The following is a 26,114-nucleotide window of genomic DNA, read 5'->3' as shown; positions in this document are numbered from 1 at the left end:
TTGACTGACTTGTTCACGACTTGTTGAAATTACACCCCCAGTATTCACACTGGCGTGTAGGTAAAAAAAAGAATGAACATAGACTATTACAAAATGACTGCTTTCTGGGGTCTTAATACTTGCATGTTATTTCTGAGGTTTTATCAATGGAGTGCTGCTGGCTGTGAGTAATTTGGTCAATGCCTGGAGAGATCTTTTAACAGGGCAAGACATCTTTATCATCCAGTCTGGCCCTGTATTTGGTTTTAAAGGCTGTCATGGTTGAAAACCCATTTTTTGGTCAGCCAGGGGACCGTGGATAAAATTAGCTAATGTAATATGATCGCTCTCCTTAAAGCTGCAGTCCGTAACTTTTGGCACTGTAGTGAGCGAATAATAAACATGCGTTTATTAACAGAATAATGCATCTTTCGGAAGAACATTGTAGCCGGACCTACTTCTCTCTGTGTATGTCTATGACGAGTCACGCAGGTACTGGGCTACTCCGCAGCGGCAGCAATCCCAACCAGTGTGAAATAGTCCCAATATAAAAACTTATTATAGGTGTACCATAGTCATTCAGGATAAGACAAAAACACGGTTTGGAAAATGGTTTCACCATGAACTCGCTCATTATATACATTTTGTACATTTTGAACATTAAAAAGTTACGGACTGCTTTAATGCTCATTGCTCAAAACTTTTCAAAATATGACGCAACCCCCCACAGAGCTCGCTGGGGCCCCCTTGTGGGCTGAGACCTCCCTTTTGGGAATTGATGCTGTACAGGAATGCCATTACATGTATTAATCATACAAGATGAAGACCAGTGATGATGTTTGAAGGTTGAAAGACTTTCGGGAGTCAAGATGAAGTGTTGAGCGTGGACGACAAAACTATAAAAAATAATTACAGACTCCCACAGAATTTGAAAGACTTTTGGGAGTCAAGATGAAGTGTTGCGCGTTGACGACAAAACACTACAAAATAATTAAAGACTTCCACAGAATTTTCAATTGACCACATATGGATGTAGCTCAAAACCTACTTCGAAAAGTCACATTTATTTTTATTTTTTGCCATTCACACTTGCTAAATATGATCAGATTTCAATCGGATATTCACAAAAATTTGGATTTGGATTGAAAGATTGAACATAGCCTAAGAGAAAAAAAATCCTTTAATAAAAAAAAAGATTAAAAAAAAGATCTTTTCAGGCATGTTCAACTAAATAAATTGGCCAAGTCATGACATGAAGTCAAGTCTGTTAAGGAAGCATGCTTCTGACAAAGAGGTGATGAGATGTCCTGTTGGGACATGGGTTTCATTTTCATCACCACCCCCTTGTTTCCTAGCATCCCATGTTCAGCAATACTCCATATGTTTGGAAATAAAGGCCTTAACCCCCTGCTATAATCGTCAATCTTCCATTTCAGTGGAGAGACAGGCAATGGAGTAGAAATATAACTGGCAGAATATTGACATTACCTTGTTCTGTTGAATGCTCAGTAGAGTTTTCTCAAGGCGAAGCATCTTAGAGATGTTCAAGATGTCTTTACAGAGCGACTTCAGACCTGATATTGCATCCTCAGTAAGATAGAGGAAAACCCAGAGAAAACTTCACTGTCAAGTATTCTCTTAAATATGTCCTCTACAGGAACAAAAAATTGATTGATTTTGTTAAAGCGTTTAAGTTGCAAACATTATTTCTGTTGACATAATAGCCGCGTTTCCACTGTCGGGCCAGTGCGAGTCAGGGCTTTAAACGGGCTGGGCTAATAGCCTCGGACCTGTAGCACCGAGCCCAAAACCAACGTCACACAAACGCATCATTTCACCATCAAATGGAAGTTTTATCAAAAACCGAATCAGAAAGAAATCACTGGAAACTAGCGAGACTGAAAAACAAACATTATAAAAGCGACCGTTTGCTGGCATTTTTGTTGTTCAGTTAAAGATTTAAAACCCAAGCATCGATGTTTTACCACGCTTACAATAAAAAGTGATACATTGATCGTAATGAATTAATTTGTGTCAAGATTGCACATCACAGAGAAATAAAGTGGTTTACTGTTATTTCACAAAAGAAAGAGGACACACGTAGCCTTTTTATTCAGTCGCGTCTGATTCCGTTTATTTTTTAGTCACAGGACAGTAGCTTTGGCTTAAATCTAAATCACATTTAGAAAGAATGATAATTTTTACAAATATGGCACCAAAAATACGACCCAGCCAAGGAGCTTTAGCACTCTCTCCCAATACAGTTATATATTTTCAGTCAGACAGAGGAAGCTCTCAAAAAACCGGAGTTGCTTTATTTAACGACATATGTGTTATGAGGTAAGAGAAGACCCAACAGCGAACCACAGTCAATGAGTTTTTAATAATGTCAAATAAGGATGCCACCAGTAACAGAAATATTCTTGCAGAAAAATTAGCAACAGAAACAGCCGGAATCTGGGCCAAAAATCTCCAACAGAAAAGTTCCACTTAGGAAAAGTGTGGGCGGCCGACAGCAAGGATGAGAGGGCACGGCGGCGGCTAGCCTCTGGTCACTCGGGAAGCACACGGAGGTTGGTCAGCGGGAAACTGTAGCAGTTCAGGCAGCATAGATACTGAGTAGATACAGAGAGCTGATTAAGTTCAAATGACACAGTACTTGCAGCTTGATGATTCCAGACAGGGTTCAACAGGACAGGACAGGACAGGACAAGCTGATTGAGGTTAAACAGTGAAGCTCCTTTCATCAGGGTTAACAAACAATCTGACACAGAGACAGGGAAAGAGAGGAAAGAAGTAGCAAGCGTAATCAGAGAAAAGAGAGAACAGGTGAAGCAGAAGGAAACAAGGAACAGCTGGAAAGGAGATAGTATGTGATTGAGTGTGTGCGTAAAGTGGGTGAATGAAAGTGCATGTGTAAATTCATGTGTGTCCAGGAGAGGGAGGAAAACGAGAGGAAGAGACTGGATCATGACAATATGCGGAGCTAAATATGAATAACAGACTGTCCGGTATAAAGAGACAAGACGTACTGAGAGATAAAATGAAAACACGTTTGTGATAGTCTATATAATTTGTCTGATTTCTTTAAGTGGTCATATTTACCATGTTTACTATAGTAATGGTTAACTCCGCCTCTGTTCGTAACCACTCCTCAAGCCCGAGCTGGCCCGTTCTGGACCAAAGTATTCGGCGGGTCAAAAACCCTGGCTGTTGGCCCAGAGGAAGCCCTGACGAGGCCCGATCAAGCTCCGGAAGTGACAGTGGAAACGCGACTGGCTCTGGCACGCACTAGCAGCTCGCTTTTGGCCTGACAGTGGAAATGCGGCTCATGATGTTGATCATTTCATTAACTTAATATCGTGAGTCAGTGAATTTTTACAAAACTTGTAGCAACTTAATAAAATTGTCTTGATACCTTTGGAATTTGGGCAGTAGATTGAAGTTTTTAGAGTAGATACATGAAGCTAAACGCTACATTGACTCTATAAGCAAGTTCCATTTAGCGTGTGCTATGATAGCTGTGGATAAGATTAACTGGTTCCAGGTGTACAATGCAAGTAGTTGGAGCGACTCAATTTTTTTTTTGAGTAATCAAATAAGGTATTAAGTACCTTTAACTCAATAACATTTTTGGGTTGAGTATAATTCCATTTGAAGTTGTCATAAAATAAAAATAAAAATAAATGATGCAGACTGTTGTGTTAAAAAAATTATTTGGTCTTTTGACAAAAGGGCATGTTGTTCTACAAAATTACTAATCTCAGTATTCTCAAAACATCACGGCAGAAAGAGCATCTCTTCAAGCTGCCAAAATGACACTTTTCTACATCCTCCAGATTGTGACGTCACACTGTGGTTGACATTTGTATCCAGGGCTTGACATTAACTTTTTTCCTCACTAGCCAATGTGGCTAGTGGTTTTCCAAAGTTACTAGCCACACAGCATTTTTACTAGCCACATTTTTGTTGTTGTGAAATTACCTGATAAAAGTGGACTATGGCGTGCTAAAATTTACTTGAACTAGATTTACAACCCTTTTAAATGTAAAACCATTGTTACATCCACCCAAATCAAGACTACATAAATATATAACAATACAGGTCATTATCATTAGCTCTGATAAGGTTGTGTGTAAAGCTCCTTTTTTTAAAATAAAACCATGTATTATATGTTGCCACATTGCTCCACCGGCATACGACATAACTCCAGCAGGGCAGCTAGCTGTCTCTTCGATTCTTTGTTGTCGGTCACTAGCGACAATACTCATTAGGGCTGTCAAAATTGCTCAAAAATGACCTTCGAATATTCCCTCTAAAAAAAAACACATAGCTTATCTTCGAACTATTCGAACATCTGGTTGCACATTTTGTCAATGACGCAAATTACGTCAATAACAGGACAAATTAATACAAAGAGACATAACTACTATATAGGTAGTTTATTTAAGTTTAAACATATTTGACAACGTCTTACCTACACGAAAACAAGTAAATCAACTAATGGCCAAGACCGCAGACCTCACTCACTCTCGCTCGCTCACTCGCAGGCACTCTTTCTCTCTCTCGCCCTCCCTCAAGCTGCGTTCACACCAAACGTGAATAGAGCGTCTGGCGCGAGTGTAAAGACGCGTTTACGCGCGTCTGGAGGTCTTGCGGCATGAATGAGGCGTCACGCGCTCTGTGCAGTTTAAATGAACAACAACAAAGCAAATGTTGAGTGCTGATCAAGAGTTTTGTGCAAACAATTTAAGGTCGCGACTCTTATATAGCAGGCTTCATTCAGTGATTGAAACAAATATTATTAACATTAATTTAAGTTTTACAGTAGAACCGACATTGAACGCTCCGAGCGAGCTGTGCTGTGGTAAACATGGAACTTTTCCTTGACATGAAACGGTAAATAATCAAACCAGTGGAAGCCTGCAGTGCATGAAACTGCTGTATCTACCTTATTCATGCAATATCTATTCAGTCAGTACAGTAGCCTACACTTCAGAAATGTTTCTGTTTAACGTTAAATAAAATGATCCCTCAGGCAGCGCGCCCACTCGCAAAGCAGACAGCCGCGCCTCTGCTACCGCGGGCGTTTTTCCACATTCGAATATTAATTTTCACCTTCGAAATTCTGTTTTTTAAAACTATTCGAATATATATTCGAATTTAGAATATTCGTTGACAGCCCTATGGGATTTGTAGTGTCGTAGTGTCACACTTATTTCAGATGCCTTTTGAAAAGACTACAATTATTCAACCCGCCAAAGTGGCTAGTTGGAGTGACTGCGTTACCCGCCACGAGCAAAATCCACCCGCATTTGGCGGGTGTTAATGTCAAGCCCTGTTTGTATCATTAGCTTATTTCCTTATTAGCCACCATGCAGTGTTGAGCAGTGAGATAAGGAGGCAAGAGATGCAATGACATTTACTGCAATACCGTACTCACTCACTCTGTTAAACAGTCTCAGTCAATTTTTGTTATAAGAGTGATTTAGAAGTCAACCCATACCGAACAGTAATCTGGGGGAGCATTTGCAAATGGGAGTTGAGGTGCTGTACCTCAGGTGTGTTAACTTTGGAGCTGTGGTTACTGTTTTGTAAAAGAAAAGACAAGTTCCCCTCTATAGTCTGTAATGAATATAAAAGGATATTACATTTGTCAGCAGCTTTACCTCTGTTTTCCTCTTCATGTTGACTGAGCTCCTCTTGCTTCTCCTCATCTGACTCCTCTTTCTCCATGGCTATGATATAACAATAAACACTTCCTTATTATACATTTACACGCCTTCATGGAAATTTCCCTTGTATATGTTGGATAAAACCCTTCTCTGCACCCTACCTCTTTGTTAAATATTAAATATGCTATTGAATAGTATAACAAATATATAAATTATGCAGCAACTGTACAGGGCTGGAAATTGGAGAAGCATGATTCCTCCATCTACTGGACTACTTTTATTTAAGACTTAAATTAGAAGGCCAGAAATGAACAAAATATCTATAACATTGCTATAGTGGTATTTTATGGGCAGGGATTCATCTATACTTTTATCAAAGAACTGACAATGACATTTATAAAATCCACAAATTATTTATATATCATTCTATATATAAGGATTAAACAATCCTGTTTTTCAATCCTGGCTGCTCTGCACATATTGTATGTCTATGCTTACATGACAACAATGTACTAAACAGGGAAAAGTTTTTCCTTAGAGTTTTTCACATACAGACGACAACGTTGTCGAAACAATCCCTATTCACATGGATTCATGGAAACTACTAAAAATGCTGAATTCTGCTGCCTGGCCAGTAGATGGCAATGTCACTTTGTAAATAAATTATATGCGCCTTTAAACTGAACATGAAATACGCATGCATGCAATGCAATGGTGAAAATCATCACCATTTTCACATATTCACGTTTTTGTAGTTTACACTGAGACAATAACGGTATCGCTTTCAAAAACTTGCAATAATCCTATGAATGTGTATAAAAACTGCAGAATTGAATCATTAATCAAATTGCATCAAATTTTAATGTGAATCATCTCAAATCGAATCATTCTGGATTTGCAAAAATTATTCTCGAATTGAAAACCTTTGAATCGTGAATTGAATTGTTTCGCTGTCTCCCAAATATTTCACAGCCCTAATGCAACTATCTGTTACAGTGTTGGATCAGACATTGCACTATACCCCTGAGGAACAATTCCTGTTATTCTTTTCTACTGAAAAATATGCTTCCAGAAGTCATAGATCCTCTTCTTAATACAAAGTTCTGTCATGAAACTCTAGGGGTGCTTCTCATTTCTTATTTGTGCATCCTCGTTTCCTTTCCTCGCTTCCTTTGCTCCCGTCTCAGCTCCACCCTCTGTAGGATGCGAGGGAAGGCTGCAAGGAAAGAAAATGAGGACGGAGGAATCGAATGTAACTTTTTTTTTTTATACATTGGGAATACTTGATCACTCGAGCGTCACTTCACCGCGTCATCAGCAGCGCTCAAAGGATCTGCCCTTATGTTGCTGAAGTTTGGTTATTTAAGAAATTCATAATGAATAATAATAAAGCAATATACCCTGTTGAAATATGTGAGATGTGTGATTTATATAAAATTAAAATTATTGTGACCGATGTGAAGGGGGAGGAGAATTTATACGTGCTTATTTATTTATACGTATTTATATCGGTTTTAGTCGATAGAACTCTTCCGCATAGGATACACCTGTGTGTCCTCGCTCATGACTCCTCCTCAGGAAGCCTCCTCACTCCTCAATCTTCGCCTCCTCGATCCTCGACTCCTCGATCCTCGACTCCTCGCGGTGCGATTAGAGAATTGAGATGTCCTTCAAGATGGCTGAGCTCGATCGGTTTCCGGGTCATAGGATGGAGGACGGAAGAGCAAGGAGATGAGGAGGGATATTGAGAAGCACCCTAGATGACGCAAGCTGATAGGTCCTTAACCCAATCATTCTCTACATGGTGCAGCTGGTTTCTGTTGCATCAGCAGCCAACTTAAGAATTTAAGACTTAAATTAGAAGGCCAGAAATTAACAAAATATCTATAACATTGCTATAGTGGCAAAGTAAGTATTTTATGGGCAGGGATTCATCTATACTTTTATCAAAGAACTGAAAATGACATTTATAAAATGCACAAATTATTTATAATGTTGATTAACGACAATGTTGATGCACATGAGAAGATGCAGATGGTGAGGAACATGCGAGAGAAAGAAGGACCAGATTATCCACCTTACCGACTTGATGCTAATGGGAACTATGAACAGAAGACCCTCAGCAATTTTGTGACAATGAATACAAATTCATTCTTCACAATTCTTGGCCTACCAGAGTCGTTCTTACAAACACAGCCTGAGACATGGAGGGAAAATGAGGAATTCACATGTGCAGAGAAGATAGTTCAATCCCTAAAAGTTGTGAATGACACTGCAGAAAGGGGCATCAAGTTGATACAGGACTTTAATGCTATATTAACCAAATCAGAAGAACAGAAACAATTCTTACTACAGGTGGTTAAACGCCATAGAGAAAGCTATCCTGACTCAAACAAAAGCACAATTGTCAAAGGTCTTGCCAATTCTCCATCTGAATTAGCAAATTGAACAGACTTGTAGAAATACATTAGTATATGATTGTTGTGTAATAATAGTCACTATTAAAATGGTAAGTTCTCTATAATATGTACCAAATAAGTTGCAGTTTATGCTTATATGTCCTTTATGTAGCTCCATGTTAAGTTCAAGGAATAAACAACATAAAGATTTACATTTCAGCAAATATATTTATATACCGCTAATCAAGATATAGGTGATTTTTCTTTGGTCTTGTGCAACCCCTAAATATAATTTAATTTAGCCATTTCTTTTTTTTTTATGTGATAACTTAAACTGGTGGTAGACCAAAATGCAAATTGGGAGAAAAGAGAAAAAAGTTTTTTGGGCCACCCTAATATATACATACTATACAGAAAAGATAGACTTTCTTTTATTTAAAAAAGAATCAGAGAGATCAAGAGATATTTAGTGAAAGTGCTGTCTCAAATCATTCCTGAATGAGATCAAACCTGTGTTGGTTACACAGACAATTTAAGACACAGAGTAAACCTTATAGAAATTAACTGCCAGTCATTAACAACATATGAAAGGTCTTGACACCTGACAGCCATCAGTGTTTTAGCTGTGTATGTCCATGAAACTTCATGTATTCCTGTATATGTCTGTGTACACCAAGTATCTGGGTATTTCTGGAAATTGACTGTTCTGTGTACTTTGGCTCAGGATTTGTTCACATACACCCGGCAAACCTGAAATTATGGCCAGATATTTCCAGATTCTACCCTTTTCATGCAGTGTGATCAGACTTTCATTATGAAAATGTCACCAGTAACGACAGAGATGACAAAGCACAAATGACAGAGCATGCCAGAACACCTCCAGGCACCAGAAAACACCGCAGACCCCAGAGGGGAAAATGCCAGTGTTATGAAACATTCCAACCAATCATAAACTTAAGTTTGAAGACATTTTCTTATTTGTACAAAAGAAGGTATTACTCTTTGGATTGGACCATGATGAAAATGAATAAATTACAAGGGAGTTATAAAATGCTTGGCCTCTTCTTGTTCAGGTCATTTTGAAAGGAACAAGGTCCTTGTTTTGGCAAAAACCTGGTAATAAAACTTTGAAGATTTTTGCAACGGAGTGTTCAATTAAAATGTATTTCATTTTTGTTGTAATTTCCATGACATAAACTGCTCTCTCTTTACAATTAATCTAGTTACAACAGTTGTTGCAATTCTTACAGCAGTAACATTGTGAGTTCTCTTACAGTAAGAGGTGAGACTCTCTCTTTCACTTACTTCACTTTTCTCTTTCATTTGGTGATATTCTTTGGTGGTCTCATCATGTTTGTATTATCTCTTAAAAATCATTGTCCTTTACTTTGCAGAACAGCCATGGTGATCTACACAGTAAAGGCATACACAGGAGATAGGCATATGGCGGGAACCTCCAGCCATATCTACATCCAACTGCGTGGTACTGAGGCTGAGAGTGATGAACAGAATCTAAATTGCATTCAGGGGTTTTGGCAAGGATCGGTAAGTGCACCCAATTAAACCAACAGGATGGAGTTTTGGACTAAAAGCTATCAGTCAATGCTACATTTAATGGAAGATAATTGAAAGAGTGAGTATAAAAGTTATGATAAAAAGTTATGAGTAATGATTTAAAAAAATGCATGGGGAATTCTGGAGTTTCTTCTCTGAATTTTAAATCCAACTGCATATTATTATATATTTTTTTACCTACAATGGCCCTAATACGCCATTGTACATATGTCTGTTTAGGAGCGAGAATTTAAGATACACTGTGAAGCGTCCCTGGGAGAGCTCATAACTGTCAAGCTCTACTCCAAGCCGTTTATGGGTCTTCTATACGACCAGTGGTTCTGCGATAAGATCACGATCAACACGCCAGAAGGAGACGAGATTTTGTTTCCGTGCTACTGCTGGCTTGACTGGAACGAGAGGCTCTATTTAAGACCTGCTAAAGGTAGGCACTCCAGTTTCAAGTCATGGCCAAAATTCACATTTACCAGTGTACTTGAAAGTTAAGTGGTGATGTCTTGCAAATATACTGCATGTGCACACACACACACAGTCTGGTTCGCTATCTTTGTGGGGACTCTCCATAGACGTAACTGTTTTTATACTGTACAAACTGTATATTCTGTCCCCTTACACTAACCCTACCCATCACACAAAACTTTTTGCATTTTTACATAAAAAACAAATTCTGTATGATCTATAATTCAATTCAATTCACATTTATTTGTATAGTGCTTTTCGCAATACACATAATTTCAAAGCAGCTTTACAGAAAGTGCACAAGTCCATATTACAATTTAGAGGGATATGTTCTCAGAGGAAACTGTCTAAGTTATGGATTTCAGAAATGTACAAAATCACAGTTAGCGAAAAATGTATTCATTTAAACAATGTAATAATTTAATGCAGAAACAATGAGCTCATTAAAGTAATGAATACTTGTCTGTTAACAAATGATTATAATATTTATAAAAATGTAGCATTGGCGCTTGTTTGTGGTTTAAGTCCCCACCGGGATAGAAAAACATGTACACACACACACACACACACACACACACACACACACACACACACACACACACACACACACACACACACACACACACACATTCTTGTACATCTATCTTTATGAGGACATTCATTGACACAATGCAATCTCTAGCCGCTTAACCTAACCTTACCCATCACAACTAAGTGCCTAACCCGGACCCTTACCCTAAACCTACCATTAACCTAATTAAAACCTTATCCCTAAAACCAAGTCTTGACCCTCAAACAGGCCTTTAAAGGGGTCTCAGAAAGTGAGGACCGGCTAAAATGTCCTCACTTTACTCTCTTTGTCCTCACTCCAATGGTCTAAAACTCAAACTGGTCCTCACAAAGATAGTTGTACAAGTACACACACACACTTTTGTATATTGCACAAGAATTCCTTTAAAGGGATACTCCACTTTAAAATGAAAATTCTGTCATCATATACTCACCCTCATGTTGTTTCAATCCTTTATGAATTTCTTTCTTCTGCTGAACAGAAAGGAAGATATTTAGAAGAATATCAGTAACCAGACATTTTCTGGTCTCATTGACTTCCATAGTAGGAAAAAAATATATACTATGGAAGTCAATGAGACCAGAAACTGTCTGGTTACTGACATTCTTCTAAATATCTTCCTTTCTGTTCAGCAAAAGAAAGAAATTCATACAGGTTTGAAACAACATGAGGGTGAGTATATGATGACAGAATTTTCATTTTAAAGTGGAGTATCCCTTTAAGCAAACCTTTGTGTCTTCATATGATTGAGAGATAATGTCAGTATCGTGTCAGTAATGTCATGTAAAGTGTCAGATGCTCAAAATCAAGTCAAATCAAGTCATCTTCATTTATATAGTGCTTTTAACAATGTAGATTGTTCCAAAACGGCTTTACATTGATAATAGGAAATTAAAGTAACAGAGATTGTTTTGGCTTTACAGCAGCTCTAGAATAAAGTTATTGTCCAGCTAAAGTTAGTTTGATTGATTCACTTCCGTCGCAACGATCATTAGTTATTAACTTAGGGGCCGCTAACACGACACTGTTTTAACAGAAAACCCTTCAGTTCTTTCTGCACAAACTTCAAAAAACACAAAACCATGAGAATGCCGATGGCGTGCACATGCGTATTATGAGTTCAGTTTATAGCTATGCGTGTTTGAATATATGTGCGCAGGCGTGTAGTCCTTCCCTACAAATCAACCCTCAACATACTACTTGTCTGGCCTTAAAATTGATAATACAGAATTTTTTATCGCTTCCACGTAGCCATGCGAACCGGAATTATCCTGACAACGCTTTATCTGTAGAGAGGTAAAGGGAGGGGAGGGAGGCCTTCACAGGGGAGAGACTAGTTGACATTTCAGGACTGCGCTGTCGTCGCGTCCAGGCGCAGGTCCTTCATCAGATCTGGATACAGCCTGGATCTGGCGGACTGCAGTAAACCTCGGGATAAACAGAGAGACTAATATTAGCGTAGATGCCATTCTTCTTATGATGTAACGAGTACATCAGGATTTATGGGAAGTGTTCCCGGTTTCCGGCTGACCTAATCTATGCAGCCTAACATTGAATTATAAAAGTCTATAATGTGTTATGTGTATGCTAGGCCAAAGAGATGTGTCTTTAATCTGGCTTTGAACTGACAGAGTGTGTCTGCTTCCCGGACAATGTTAAGAAGACTGTTCCAAAGTTTTGGTGCTAAATAGGAAAAGGATCTACCGCCAGCAGTTGATTTTGATATTAATAATTAATAATTATAATAATAATTCGTTACATTTATATAGCGCTTTTCTAGGTACTCAAAGCACTTTAAACATTGAAGGGGGAATCTCCTCAACCACCACAAATGTGCAGCATCCACCTGGATGATGATGCGACAGCAGCCATATTGCGCCAGAACACCCACCACACACCAGCTTACTGTATATGGGGATGATTAGGAGGCCATGATGGACAGAGGCCAAGGGGCAAATTTGGCCAGGATGCTGGGGTTACACCCCTACTCTTTTTCGAAGGACATCCTGGGATTTTTAATGACCACAGAGAGTCAGGACCTTGGTTTAACGTCTCATCCGAAGGACGGGAATATTCTAAGTATTATCAACTGGCCGGTATTTTGAGATCGCAATAGACGTGAGGGAATATAATGCGTTAAGAGCTCACTCAAGTAATGCAGAGCTAAACCATTTAGTGCTTTGTAAGTAATCAGCAATATTTTAAAATGTATGCGATGTTTTAATTGGGAGCCAGTGCAGTGTTGGCAGAACTGGGCTAATATGGTCATACTTCCTGGTTCTGGTAAGAACTCGAGCAGCTGCGTTTTGAACTAGCTGTAATTTGTTTATTAAGCGTGCAGGGCAACCACCCAGTAGAGCATTACAATAATCTAGCCTTGAGGTCATGAATGCATTAACTAATTGTTCCGCATTATTTTTATATACAGTGAGGAAAATAAGTATTTGAACACCCTGCTATTTTGCAAGTACTCCCACTTGGAAATCATGGAGGGGTCTGAAATTGTCATTGTAGGTGAATGTCCACTGTGAGAGACATAATCTAAAAAAAAAAATCCAGAAATCACAATATATGATTTTTTAACTATTTATTTGTATGATACAGCTGCAAAGTATTTGAACACCTGTCTATCAGCTAGAATTCTGACCCTCAAAGACCTGTTAGTCTGCCTTTAAAATGTCCACCTCCACTCCATTTATTATCCTAAATTAGATGCACCTGTTTGAGGTCGTTAGCTGCATAAAGACACCTGTCCACCCCATACAATCAGTAAGAATCCAACTACTAACATGGCCAAGACCAAAGAGCTGTCCAAAGACACTAGAGACAAAATTGTACACCTCCACAAGGCTGGAAAGGGCTACGGGGAAATTGCCAAGCAGCTTGGTGAAAAAAGGTCCACTGTTGGAGCAATCATTAGAAAATGGAAGAAGCTAAACATGACTGTCAATCTCCCTCGGACTGGGGCTCCATGCAAGATCTCACCTCGTGGGGTCTCAATGATCCTAAGAAAGGTGAGAAATCAGCCCAGAACTACACGGGAGGAGCTGGTCAATGACCTGAAAAGAGCTGGGACCACCGTTTCCAAGGTTACTGTTGGTAATACACTAAGACGTCATGGTTTGAAATCATGAATGGCACGGAAGGTTCCCCTGCTTAAACCAGCACATGTCAAGGCTCGTCTTAAGTTTGCCAATGACCATTTGGATGATCCAGAGGAGTCATGGGAGAAAGTCATGTGGTCAGATGAGACCAAAATAGAACTTTTTGGTCATAATTCCACTAAACGTGTTTGGAGGAAGAAGAATGATGAGTACCATCCCAAGAACACCATCCCTAACTGTGAAGCAAAAAAATCATATATTGTGATTTCTGGATTTTTTTTTTTTAGATTATGTCTCTCACAGTGGACATGCACTACGATGACAATTTCAGACCCCTCCATGATTTCCAAGTGGGGGAACTTGTAAAATAGCAGGGTGTTCAAATACTTACTTTCCTCACTGTATATATATATATATATACTGTATATATATACATACATACATATATACATACATACATACACACACACACACAAAATATAGCATAAGTTTTTTCTTTCAAAAATGTTTTCGGTTGCAAACATAAACAAATTTAGATTGTGAATTAATGTTGGCATTTGCATTTCAGCTTCACTTGTGTTCCAGGACCGAATAGGCCAAAGACAAAGGATGAGGCAGCTACAGGAGCAACAAAAGCTATTTAGGTTGGTGGGCAACAAGTCGGGTGTGACAGCAAAGTGTCTGTGTTATATAAAAATAAATTCAGAGAAATAAAATTCCTTCCGTTGAAATACAACTGAATATTCTACCCCCAGGTGGTGTGTGTATGCTGAGGGCATGCCTAAAGTTATCGATTGCGACAGTCCCCTCTCTCTGCCACCTGAAGTCCGATTCTCTTTTGCAAAGGAAACCGAGTTTTACTTCAGTGCAGGAAAGCAGTAAGTGACCAAGTCATTTTTGAACCCTCCTGTAGTGTTCATCTCTTTGTTACACACTGTTTAGTGTTCACGGGTCTGCTGGCCCCAATATTGGGTTTTTAGAACAACACAACCATAAGAATTTAGGGAAACAACTGAACAGGTGTCGACTCTATTTTAATTTCAATTACAAGCAATATGGACAGTAGGCCTATTCATGGTTAATCTTTGCCATAAAGGCTTCCTCTTCCAGATCACAATTATTGGTAGCATCAGCAGGTTTCCATCAGTGTACTTTCACTCAGCATGAAAATGAGGGAGAAGACAGATTCTCATGCTTAAAATATATCACTGTTGCAACTGTGTCTGAGTGTTGGTGTAGTTTCACACACTGCACGGCATCTGATTTTCATCAGATTAACATATTTTTACCATATTTACATTTTCTCACCTACAATTTACACATTTCTGTTGCATTCAAGTTCCATGCATGGACACAAGCACCACAGGAGAGATAAGTTATATTGGTGACATAGAGGCAATGTCCGATTACTTTGGAGTATGCCTTATTCAAAAATTAACTGCAATAATTTTTCAAGGATTCACCATGTATACTCAAAGTAGGCTACCCAATGTAATTAGCCTCACGTCATCATACTCAGATTCTAGTCAGAATGTGAGTCCGATCTGCTCCATTGGGCTCTGATTATGGGGCGTGTTTCAACCGAACCAGGAAAGAAAATGCCTCTGCACTCAATTGGATAGACCTACAACCAATCAGAGCAGCGGAGTGAGTGACGTATGTTCTTCATTCATCTTTCCAATTGACAAATGCCTTGATCGCGGTTCTCTTTTCCTCTTTTCAAATTAATGCGCTGTTCGTCGATATCTTCTATAACAGACGCAATGGCGGAATCTACACATCTCAATTCTCCAACGGCAGCCATCTTTGTTGTAAATGAATTCAACCCAAGCGCTCTTTGGTGACGTGGATGATTACGTTACTATTGATCATCTGTCCATCATCATATAAAGCCCTCCCTGACAATTTGATTGGTCTGAACAGCTCTGGTTCAAGCATAGTTGCTCCACAACGGATCAAGTCCAGACTGAACTTCCCGACCTTAAATGTTGTGGGCGGGGCTAAGTTCGGCTGGCATCCAGGCTACAATGTAATGGTAACTCTAGAGACGCATTTAGAGAGTTCATTAGTAAGCCCACGACAGCAAGCTTAACCATTTCACCATTATTGTTAGGACAATGGACTGTATCAATGTTTTCTGTTTGTAGATTAGCCTAAATATGGTGTGTTTTTAGTAATAGATTGCACTGGTGGAAATGCTGAATATTTATAGCTAGATATAATTTTTAGTATGCTTTAGTTAAAAATGAACTGTGGTGATTTAAAAACATGATCCATGTATATTCAGTGTATTCTGCATGGAAGTGGATGGCATTTGCAAAATAGCTTTGTCTTCTCGAAGACAGTAATGATATAATATCTAATAGTAACTACAAAGATGCTCAAAACTAAAGCTAGGATGGACCATAGGTAGTATATCAAGGCTAGTTACACTATTAATGTTTGCACTGTGTACCTGTGTATTCTGTGTGTGCAGGTTAGCTGCTCTGAAGCTAACTGGATTAGCTGACTGCAGAACATCGTGGGAAAGCATCAGCCAAATAGAAGCAATCCTTTGTGAAAACAGATCGAAAACCATTGGTACTCATCTTCAATGAATGAACTGTTCAAAATGACTGTATTGCAAATTAAGTACTGTCTGTACTGTAGCATCCCTTACAGAACAAAAATATATGGGAATATACTGCAAAATATAATTTAATATATTACATAATAAATTGGGAAACTAGTGCTTATATTTTTCAACATACTGCAATATATGCATTGACCATGCATGGCTATATATTAATGAACATAAAATATTTATAAATGAAGACAAAGATAGCATTACATGTAATATTCACAAAGTTTTATCCTTTATTGTGTACATATTGCACATACATGTTCCCATATAAATGTGAATGTATGTTTACACACATATACATATATATATATATATATATATATATATATATATATATATATATATATATATATATATATATATGTTTACATATACATATATATATGTGTGTGTGTGTGTGTGTGTGTGTGTGTGTGTATGTATACACACACACACACACACACACACACACACATACACATACACACATTCACACATTCATGGAATGAGTTACAACAGATTTCTAGTTCCCAGCATGCTTTTCTTCTGACTGTTAAAGGAGAGCAAATGTTCAAATTAAGTGTTATTTAATGTGTTCTGCTCAATATTAATATAGGGTGGAGATCTGTTAGTGTTTATTGTTCTATTATTTTTTAATTAATTAGAAAGGTTTTCTGGTATATCTAAGTTTTTGGAGTTACCATTGTGCTGAAGAGTAGAGCCTGTGGTTCGGTTGATGATTGGCCATAGATCATTTAATAATTAACTATAATTATTATATTTAACAAAGTAATGGCTGTGCACTCCTCAGCACAGTGATAGTCTTTTGGCTAAATACTTTAGTACATGCAGGTGTGCTTGTGTTTTTGTTAATTAGCTTGAAAATATGAAACACTTATCCGATATCCGATATTTTTCAATATATGAAAAGCAGCAATTTCTTATGTATTATTCAATACATTGTAATATATTAACACAATATATTATTCTGTGTATTGTCAAATATAAACCATTTAATATATTGATCATCCATATACTGGAAATATATTTTCGTTCCGTAAGGGATATGTTCTGACACAGCATGCTTTGCAGAATACTGTCAGGAGCACTGGGATGAGGACGAGTTCTTTGGCTACCAGTTTCTGAATGGCCTCAATCCCATGATGATCCAGCGCTGCTCAACTCTGCCCGAGAATTTCCCCGTCACAGATGACATGGTCAAAGACTCCCTAAGAGGGAGCAGCTTGAAACAGGAGATGAAGGTACGCTACTTGCTAATGGCAATTATTTGGAATGACTGGGTCTGGTTTGCTTTGATTTAGCCTAATTTCCTGGGTTTCTTCATTATTTGGTGTGATCTACCCCCACACCCAGAAAGGGAACATCTTCTTGTCTGACTATAAGATGTTGGACGGGCTGGTGGGGAATGTTGTCAATGATAGGCAGCAGTATCTCACGGCTCCCCTGGTCCTGCTGTACTGCAACCCTCAAGGCACGATGAAGCCCATTGCCATTCAGGTGCGTAACTTGCATCCGAAGTGCAGAAATCCACAGGTTATGAATAAAACCTCAGTTCTTTGAGGGAGAACACAAGACATCACCCTGTATGGGATATCGCTCCTTGAGCATGTAGAGGGATTAGAATTGGCTTCAGCTGGAAAATGCTCAAGAAGCGATATCCCAGGGTGACATCGAAGTGCTTTGACCCAAACAGAACTACATGGTCAGTCTTTATTAAATTAAATACAGATGAATAAATCTTGAAAGATGAGGTAAATAACCGAATTATTACAAAGAAACAAAGAAAAGGTGATATATAATGTACAACTGATGAGTAGGCAAACATGTCTGAATGACTAAACATTAAATAAACCTTTTTTTTTAAGATGTCAATGCCGAGGAAATCCTTTCTCATTTTCTTAAAAGAGAGAAAAATAATAACCCCGATTCCCTCAGAAACCGTTTGTACCATTTTCACGGATGTTCAAATTTAATGTGCACAGTTAAGGCAAAAGCCCAGCAAAGACAATCCCATCTTCCTCCCAACGGATTCAAAGGCCGACTGGAAACTGGCCAAGATCTTCGTCCGAAACACAGAGTTTGGCATTCACGAGGTGGATTTTCACCTGCTGAGGACTCACCTGCTGGCGGAGGTGTTCACCGTGGCCACATGGCGCAATCTTCCTTCTCCACACCCTCTCCACAAGGTATTGAAGCCACGTTGTGCAATCTTCCTTCTCCACACCCTCTCCACAAGGTATTGAATCTGTCGTGCATGAGTTGGTTTGTCGTGTGAACGGCGAGGGCTCATAGAACAGCAGGGGTGTGTTCCAGACATGCCACAACCACAGAGAAAGACAGAGAGAGAAAGAATGATAGAGAGTTAAATAATATATGTTACTTCTATACTATTTGACGGCAGGGGAGTTCTTCAGCTGTAGTCTGTGGTCACAGCTGTTTATTTTACCTCAGAGATGTGGCTTTGTGAAAAAGCCTGCCCTTCATTATTTGTCTTTTGGAGAGCAAGACTGATATATCTAAAGCCTGTGGTCACAGACTACACAGAACATTAGGTACACAAGTAATGTCTTACTCAAACCCATTCACCTCCCTCTTACCATTCTCTCAAAAAATTGAATTATTCTGTAATTCATGTAAGAATAACTGGAATGGAATTAAGGAAGTCACTCACAGACATGAAATTCAAATGAATTCTTATTTTTATCTTCAAAGAATGTGAAGGCAGTGAATGCTAGTCTCTTACATACTTTTCCTTCTGTAGCTCCTCTTTCCCCATATGCGATACACGCTCCAGATCAACATCATGGCCCGGAGTCGACTGATATCCAAGGATGGGGTCATTACAATGGTATGCATATGTCATGGTTAAAGAGCACTAAAGGTTCAGTCTTCAATTATAATCCAATACACTGTTAAATTCAGTTCACTATCCTATGTACCTGCAAACATATCTTGTAAGATTGGTAAAAAAATATATACATTAATGGCTCTTTAATGTTCTCTGTGATGACTGACTTCTTGAACAGTAGATTGCTAAAGATTGCTAGATTGCTAGTAAAATATTGCTAGATTGCCTTTACTAAATGTATTATTTTTTATTTAAAAATGTGGAAATTATTATGGGATTTGTGGTGATAGAAATTTGTTATACTGTAGCCTTTGACCTAACTTTATGTCATGTCTTCTCTCCGTTAATGATACCACTCTTAGTATTCAGGAATAGGTGGAGAGTCATTGGAAAAGTTGCTGAAGCGTGCTGCTGCCTCCCTGACCTACAGCACCCTCTGTCTTCCCGATAACATCTCTGAGAGAGGCCTGGAGAATGTGCCCTGCTACTACTACAGAGATGACGGGATGAAACTGTGGAATATCATCAACAAGTATGACTACCAGTGGAGTTTAGTCTAGTGTTTTATTGATAGGCATATTATGCTTTCTTCTCTGTGTTACATAATGCATCCAGTTTTTAGGGCTGAACTAATACATCCTGGTGCAATTTCTGATTCATATTTCAACAAATACAGTGTCAATTATACAGGTTCATGGGTGTAGTCAGTAAGCACATGCTGCACATGTACTGTGTTGTAAGTCGCTTTGAATAAATTTCTGCTTAAGAAATAAATGCAAAGCAATCTTCAAAAAAAGTAAAGCTGTAAATATGTAAACCTGGAAAACATCTGACTGTGTTTGCTTACAGGTTTGTTGGAGCTTTCTTGTCATACTACTATCAAAGTGATGCACACGTGCAGAAGGACACAGAGCTGCAGAGTTGGATCAGTGAGATATTCACCAATGGCTTCCTGGGAAGGGATTCCTCAGGTCTGTTATCAGTCCGTTATCAGGGCTGTTGCAGTTGAAGATGCTGCAAGTGTGATTTCTGGTGGAATAAATAAAGTGTCACGACCAATGAGTATGCATTTCCAATGGAATTGTTGCCATATTAGGACTTTTAATCCAACAAAGGTTTCCTTTCTTTTGTGTGTGTGTGTTCAGATTAGTATTTGCACAGCAAAAGATATATAGAATCATTGCTAGAATAGATAGATAGAATAGATAGAAAATCTATAATTGTTGATATTTGCTTTGAGGCACAACCTCTTTAGTAAACCCCACTGTAATTCACTGTTTTATGGAAAATAATTGAACCAGGTCAATAGTCAAAGTTAGTTTGGTTTATGGCTCCACTTTCCATTTCTCTGTGTGTGTGTGTGTGTGTGTGTATAAATATCCTAAACAGTTCCCCACAGAAACAGCCTTTCATTCTTCTTCACAGGAATACCATCATCTTTTAAGACATTGAAAGAGCTTGTCAAGTTTGTCACCATGGTGATCTTCACTGCATCAGCCCAACATGCTGCTGTAAACAGTGGACAGGTCAGTTAGTTAACAAGTCAATTCACTTCCAATCACACAGAGCCATTAAAGCTGCAGTCTGTGATCCTAATCTCATACTCTTTTTCTCAAATCCAGCGAATTGCTCCACACATTCCTCTAGCTGTACATTCAGTGTCACGTGTTCATATGTTTTGATTCATGTATATAGTTATGTTCTGGTGTTTTGCGATCTGTGTGTTAAAGCAGCACTCAGTAGCTTCGGGATTTCTTCGCTGTATTCTCGCTTTTTGCTCGCAGGTTTCTCTCTAGAGCTCCCCCCACAGCTTCGGAATAGATATTTGACAACACTGTTGTAAAAACTCGTTGGCTATTCTCAGACACCAGAGGCTAGCAGATCAACGACATCAAAGCAGATGGGATATTCTTTAAAACGTCTTCTTCATTCGGGTTCGAACAGCGTGAGGGAGCGCAATAATGACGGCATTTTAGCAGATTTCTTTTGGCCATAAAGCAATTGTTTACATCGCGAGACCTGATATCACGCGAGACTTCCTGATGCGACGGCCGGCGGCCCGCCGCCCCAAAGTTGCAAGTGCGTATTTTACGCTCACGGGCACCAGGGGTGCGAAACGACCACCATTCAACCCGAAATAAGTAATATAACCATTCCAATGACTCCGAAGCTGTTCAGTTAAGGTAAAAAAAGTTACTTAGTTCACCTTTAAGCCGAGCGCACACTGTGCGATTTTGGCAACGATTTGGCCGTCTGAGAGAAATTGAGCAAATCCTAAAAGATTCCTCTGATCTTTGGCTAAAATCTGAAGTCTTTGATCGTTCATTTGACATATGACCGCTGCGATCACATTTTACCACCGACGGAATTTTGTCAGTGTCAGAAGATTTGAATCTCAGTCCTGCAGTGTGACTTCTCCTACGACGACCGTCAAATATATATATAAGATCGTTGTAAGCTCTAAATTCATCTTCATTTTCTTGAGGTTGTAAATGAACATATTTCTTTCATTACTATAAGTAGGACATTTCAATATAACATGCTCTTCCTTTTGATTACAATTTTCACTTTCCTGTCTCATGTTTCCCTATTGTTTTCAATGTACTATTAAGTGCAGTATGCCCAAATCTAAGTCTTGATATTATTGTTTCTTCGTTTCTGCCTGTTATTCTGTCTTTATCTACGATTCTTTGAATGTTATAAAACCGTTCTTTCTTCCTCCCACTGTTTTTGCCATCTATTCCTCATGTTGTTTAAATAAACACTTTGTTTCAGTCTTACTATGTTTTATCTTAACGTCTATGTCAGCTTTATTTGTTGCTTCCTTTGCACACTCATCTGCGATCTCATTCCCTTTTACTCCTACATGAGCTGGTACCCAGCAAAAATTCACTTCTAATCCCATCATCTGAATCCTATAAAATGATTGAAGGATCTCAATCAGCACATCAGCTTTCTGTATGACCTGTTTCCAATGTCATTAATTGGAAACAGGTCATTAATCGTGTTCTCAGGCAGGAGTGACATAAAACAGAACATAAATGGAAAAAAGATAGGCTACATGTCTCCTTGGAGATTTTCAAGAACCGCCTGTCTACCTATCAGTGCGCTGTCAAAGCAGCTAAAATTGAATACCTCTCAGATTTTATAACAAAAAATTCAGAATGACTGAATTTACATCTGTATAATAATTCCAATCGTCATTTCAAAAGCAGTTTTGTTACTGCGATTTGCCAGGGGGGACGGGGATTTCCTTCTGGTCTAAACATCCCTGCTTCTGCTGAATTATTTTAATCAGTCTTACTGATCAGTCATGTAATCGGTCATACAGATAAGAGTAGAGTTTCCTACATCATTCAAAACTGTACACTTTTATTCATAGGCTAACGACAAAAGTTTGTCTGTCGTCTCTGTCTCCGGGAACTGTGCGTCACAAAAATGATCTGAAAGCCACTTGCCTCAGCTCAGTCACGATCAGAAATAGGCTATCTCTAAAGCCTTTAAATGTCTAAATATTAAATAAATGCTATCTGATTATGTCCATATGAAACTGAGAGGTAGGCCAAACATATTTAGCTATCATGCGAGCGCTTCCCAATGAGGAAAGGACAAGGCAAGAGTGAAAAATTAAATGTAAATCACCCTGAATTAAAATGTAAAAACAGATCAAATAATTTATCCAAATAATTTATCGAAATGTTGTGATAGTTCCATTTAAGTTCATAATTATTCTATAGGCCTAAATGTTATTTAGTTTAACACAGCACCACGAAGCACTTAGATTCGAGATTTATTTAAAAAAACAAACAAACAAAAAAACACTTTATTCACAAATCGCATGCACCCTGGTTGTAAGGAACCAAAGATATTAAGTTGAACATTTTGTTCATGACAATAAATGAACCTGCGTTTGAAGATTGTATTTAGTTTTGCTTGGAAAAAGCTGGCCCAAATCGAAGTAGCATTTAATTCTTCAATTCTTTAATTCTTTAGTTAATAAACTTTTATGATAGAAATGTTACTTACATCTAGCCTAAATAATTAAATTCCTTCATTATCAACACTTTAATAGCCTAATGCTAATGTCTAGAATAGTGATTTAAGTGTGAATTGTGACTTCTCTATGTTTTAAGTCAGTCTCAAACTCAGATAGCCTGTGGGGGGTTTGGAGGGGCAGTTCAGTGGCTTGTTCGGTAGCCTTATTGTACTCCCAATCGTGTTTTGTTTTTTAACTTCCCACCAACATACCCCTGCTATTGATTCAGATACTACTGTAATATCAACTGTTGTCTCCTTCCCATTTATAACACTTATTCTTGTACCATCCCCATTATTAATACATACTAGGTTTAATACATATTAATACATACCTTTTCTGTCAAAGGTACTAGAAAAGACTATGTTCTTTTTTAGAAAGAAATGATATCTGCGAGGATTTTCAGTCAGGATTTAGACCGTACCATAGTACTGAGACTGCTCTCATTAGAGTCACACATGATTTGCTCTTATCATCCGATCATGGTTGTATCTCTCTTTTAGTGTTACTCGATCTTAGTGCTGCATTTGATATCACTGACCTGGCTTTAATTAGTTCAGTCTTCCTCCGTTACAGATTTGATTAGAGTCCTTGGTTCAGGAATGTCTTGTTAATTAGTCTAAGTAGTTCTTCTGTTTGTGGTGTACTTAAGCCCTATTCCACTGAATCGTTCTTCTTAAGACTGTTGACTTGTCACCAGATTTTCTTTAAGTGTTTAAGGGGGACATGACTAAAAAGTTTGAGAACCACTGCCCTAGTGCAAGTAGCCCAGGACGACAAGAAAAACCTGTCCATATCAACTTTCCATGGCCTAAGTAATGTTAATTATGCGCTCTTGTTATTCTTTATGAATATTTGACTTATACATCACATTTCTCACAAATTCTTTCCCTCCAGTATGACTTTGGCAGCTGGATGCCTAACTACCCCACTGCCCTCAGAAAGCCCCCTCCCAAGGAGAAAGGTCAGACCACTGAGGACACGATCCTGGAGACCCTACCTGATGTGGGCACGACGGTGAATGGGATGGCTGTCCTGAAACTCCTGAGCAATGACTCTGCAGACCATGTGAGTTTTCACACCATCAGGGCACATGTTAAAAGACTGCAATTTAATTTTGCAGTGAAAAAGTGAAACATCTGAATGGTGTCATATTACTCTGGATGACAATGGCTTACTTACACTGCTTTCATTCCTCTAGTTTGCATGACCTGACTGTTATATTACAAAGGAGATTTAGCAAAAACTGTAAGCATAGTGTTGAAAGTGGGCTCTTACAGAGTATTAGTGTGCTGTCATACGTACTGTGTTAAACATTGTTATAAACCTGTTTCTTATCAACATGTTATTTACGATTACAATCTTGATACCCTGTCCGTAGTACCCTCTGGGAGATTTCCCTGAAAATCTGTATGATGAAGAGGTCCCCTGCAAGCTCATTAAAGATTTTCAAAATGATCTGGATGAGTTGTCAGATCTCATCGAGAAGCGGAACAAGAAGTTGGAGCTTCCCTACACCTATCTGAACCCCAAAAATGTGGACAACAGTGTAGCCATTTGAAAGGATACAGTAGTCCTTAATACATTTGTCTTTCTAATAATGGCTTTGTCAATGAAAATAAAGACCAAAGCAAAAATAAATCAAAGTGAATCATGGATGTTGCCTTTCAGAGAAAATAAAAAATGATGTGAAAGGCACTGCTTAATGTGTGGTGCATTTTTTTTTTTACTTGTTTTTGTTTTTACAGCTGTGGTGCCATCTAGTGACATTAATCAGTACAATCCTGCAATATTAAACATTGCAAATGTGGCAGGGTCGTCAGGTAATGGGGAAAATAGAGACCCCAGAACTATACTTAACACTCGACCACGCCACCGGTAATACACCGGGAAATATCAGCCCTATACAGGAGGGCACACAGGTTCGTTACCAATATGTGGGCAAGTAGAGAGACTGGTCTATATTCACAAGTCACAACAAAGAAAAAACAAAAACAACTGCAAATGTACAAAAAATTTATAAATAAATACAAATACAAAATAAAATTTATAGGAGGGAGATGGACTGCTGTAGCCCTCAGTTGCTACACCACACTTAACTACTCACACACACACACACACACACACACACACAGGTGAGAATCAATCCAACCTATGAGGCACACAGAGCACACAATGTGGACACCATTAAGTGACAGCAGCCAAACTCTTCCCTTGTCCTCTTGACTAATGGATGTTGTCACCTAGAGCTTTTGCTTCAAAATGATCTGAAAATCGACTTGGTTACATATGGTAACCCTCGTTCCCTGAAGGAGGGAACGGATATGTAAGTCGTGACCGACGAATAGGAATCTCGCTAGAGAGGCCAATCTACTTCGACTGAAACTAAACGAGCCAATGCATATTGGGGTGCAATCATTTGCATCAGCTGTTCAGCCACGCAGCGCGAGTATATAACGAGCAGCAGGTGGGATTGCACTTCAGTTTTTTGCTGAGGAGCCAAGCTTGATAAGATGGCCGCCCCGGCAGGCAGCAGCAGATGTGGCGACGGGACGTACGTCTCCGTTCCCTCCTTCAGGGAACGAGGTTTACCATATGCAACTGGCTCCATGGTGCCGTTTAGGTGGAGGCTGCTGCTGTGGCGTGGGAGCGAGGGCAGACGCAGAAATCACGATGACTGAACACTAGGTGGTGCTGTAACATGACAAAAACTTAAAAAGGGCTATGACCACCTGACCGTTAGTCCGATTGACTTGAAAATTGGTATGCAGTGTCTTGGTCCAAGATTCCATGTATGTGTATGAGGACATTGGCATATCTCAAAAAACATGGCCGCCATCGGCCA

General features: G+C 38.8%; 1 protein-coding gene across 1 annotated transcript; it reads left to right on the top strand.

The window, feature by feature from the left end:
• Nucleotides 1–9,124: 9,124 nt before the first annotated feature.
• LOC311286434 (hydroperoxide isomerase ALOXE3-like) lies at nt 9,125–24,970 on the top strand. Its single transcript, XM_084402655.1, has 16 exons — nt 9,125–9,169; nt 9,277–9,335; nt 9,448–9,598; nt 9,848–10,052; nt 14,331–14,406; nt 14,518–14,640; nt 16,239–16,342; nt 17,457–17,626; nt 17,739–17,882; nt 18,368–18,571; nt 19,147–19,233; nt 19,596–19,765; nt 20,083–20,204; nt 20,659–20,759; nt 24,167–24,337; nt 24,651–24,970. The coding sequence occupies exons 3-16, from the start codon at nt 9,455–9,457 to the stop codon at nt 24,828–24,830; spliced, it is 2,001 nt and encodes a 666-aa protein (XP_084258781.1). The 5' UTR covers nt 9,125–9,169; nt 9,277–9,335; nt 9,448–9,454; the 3' UTR covers nt 24,831–24,970.
• Nucleotides 24,971–26,114: the final 1,144 nt, after the last annotated feature.

This window comes from Rutilus rutilus (genome assembly GCF_951802725.1).
Source record: "Rutilus rutilus genome assembly, chromosome: 1".
NCBI lineage: Eukaryota > Metazoa > Chordata > Actinopteri > Cypriniformes > Leuciscidae > Rutilus > Rutilus rutilus.
This window is presented reverse-complemented; position numbering and strand designations above follow the sequence as displayed.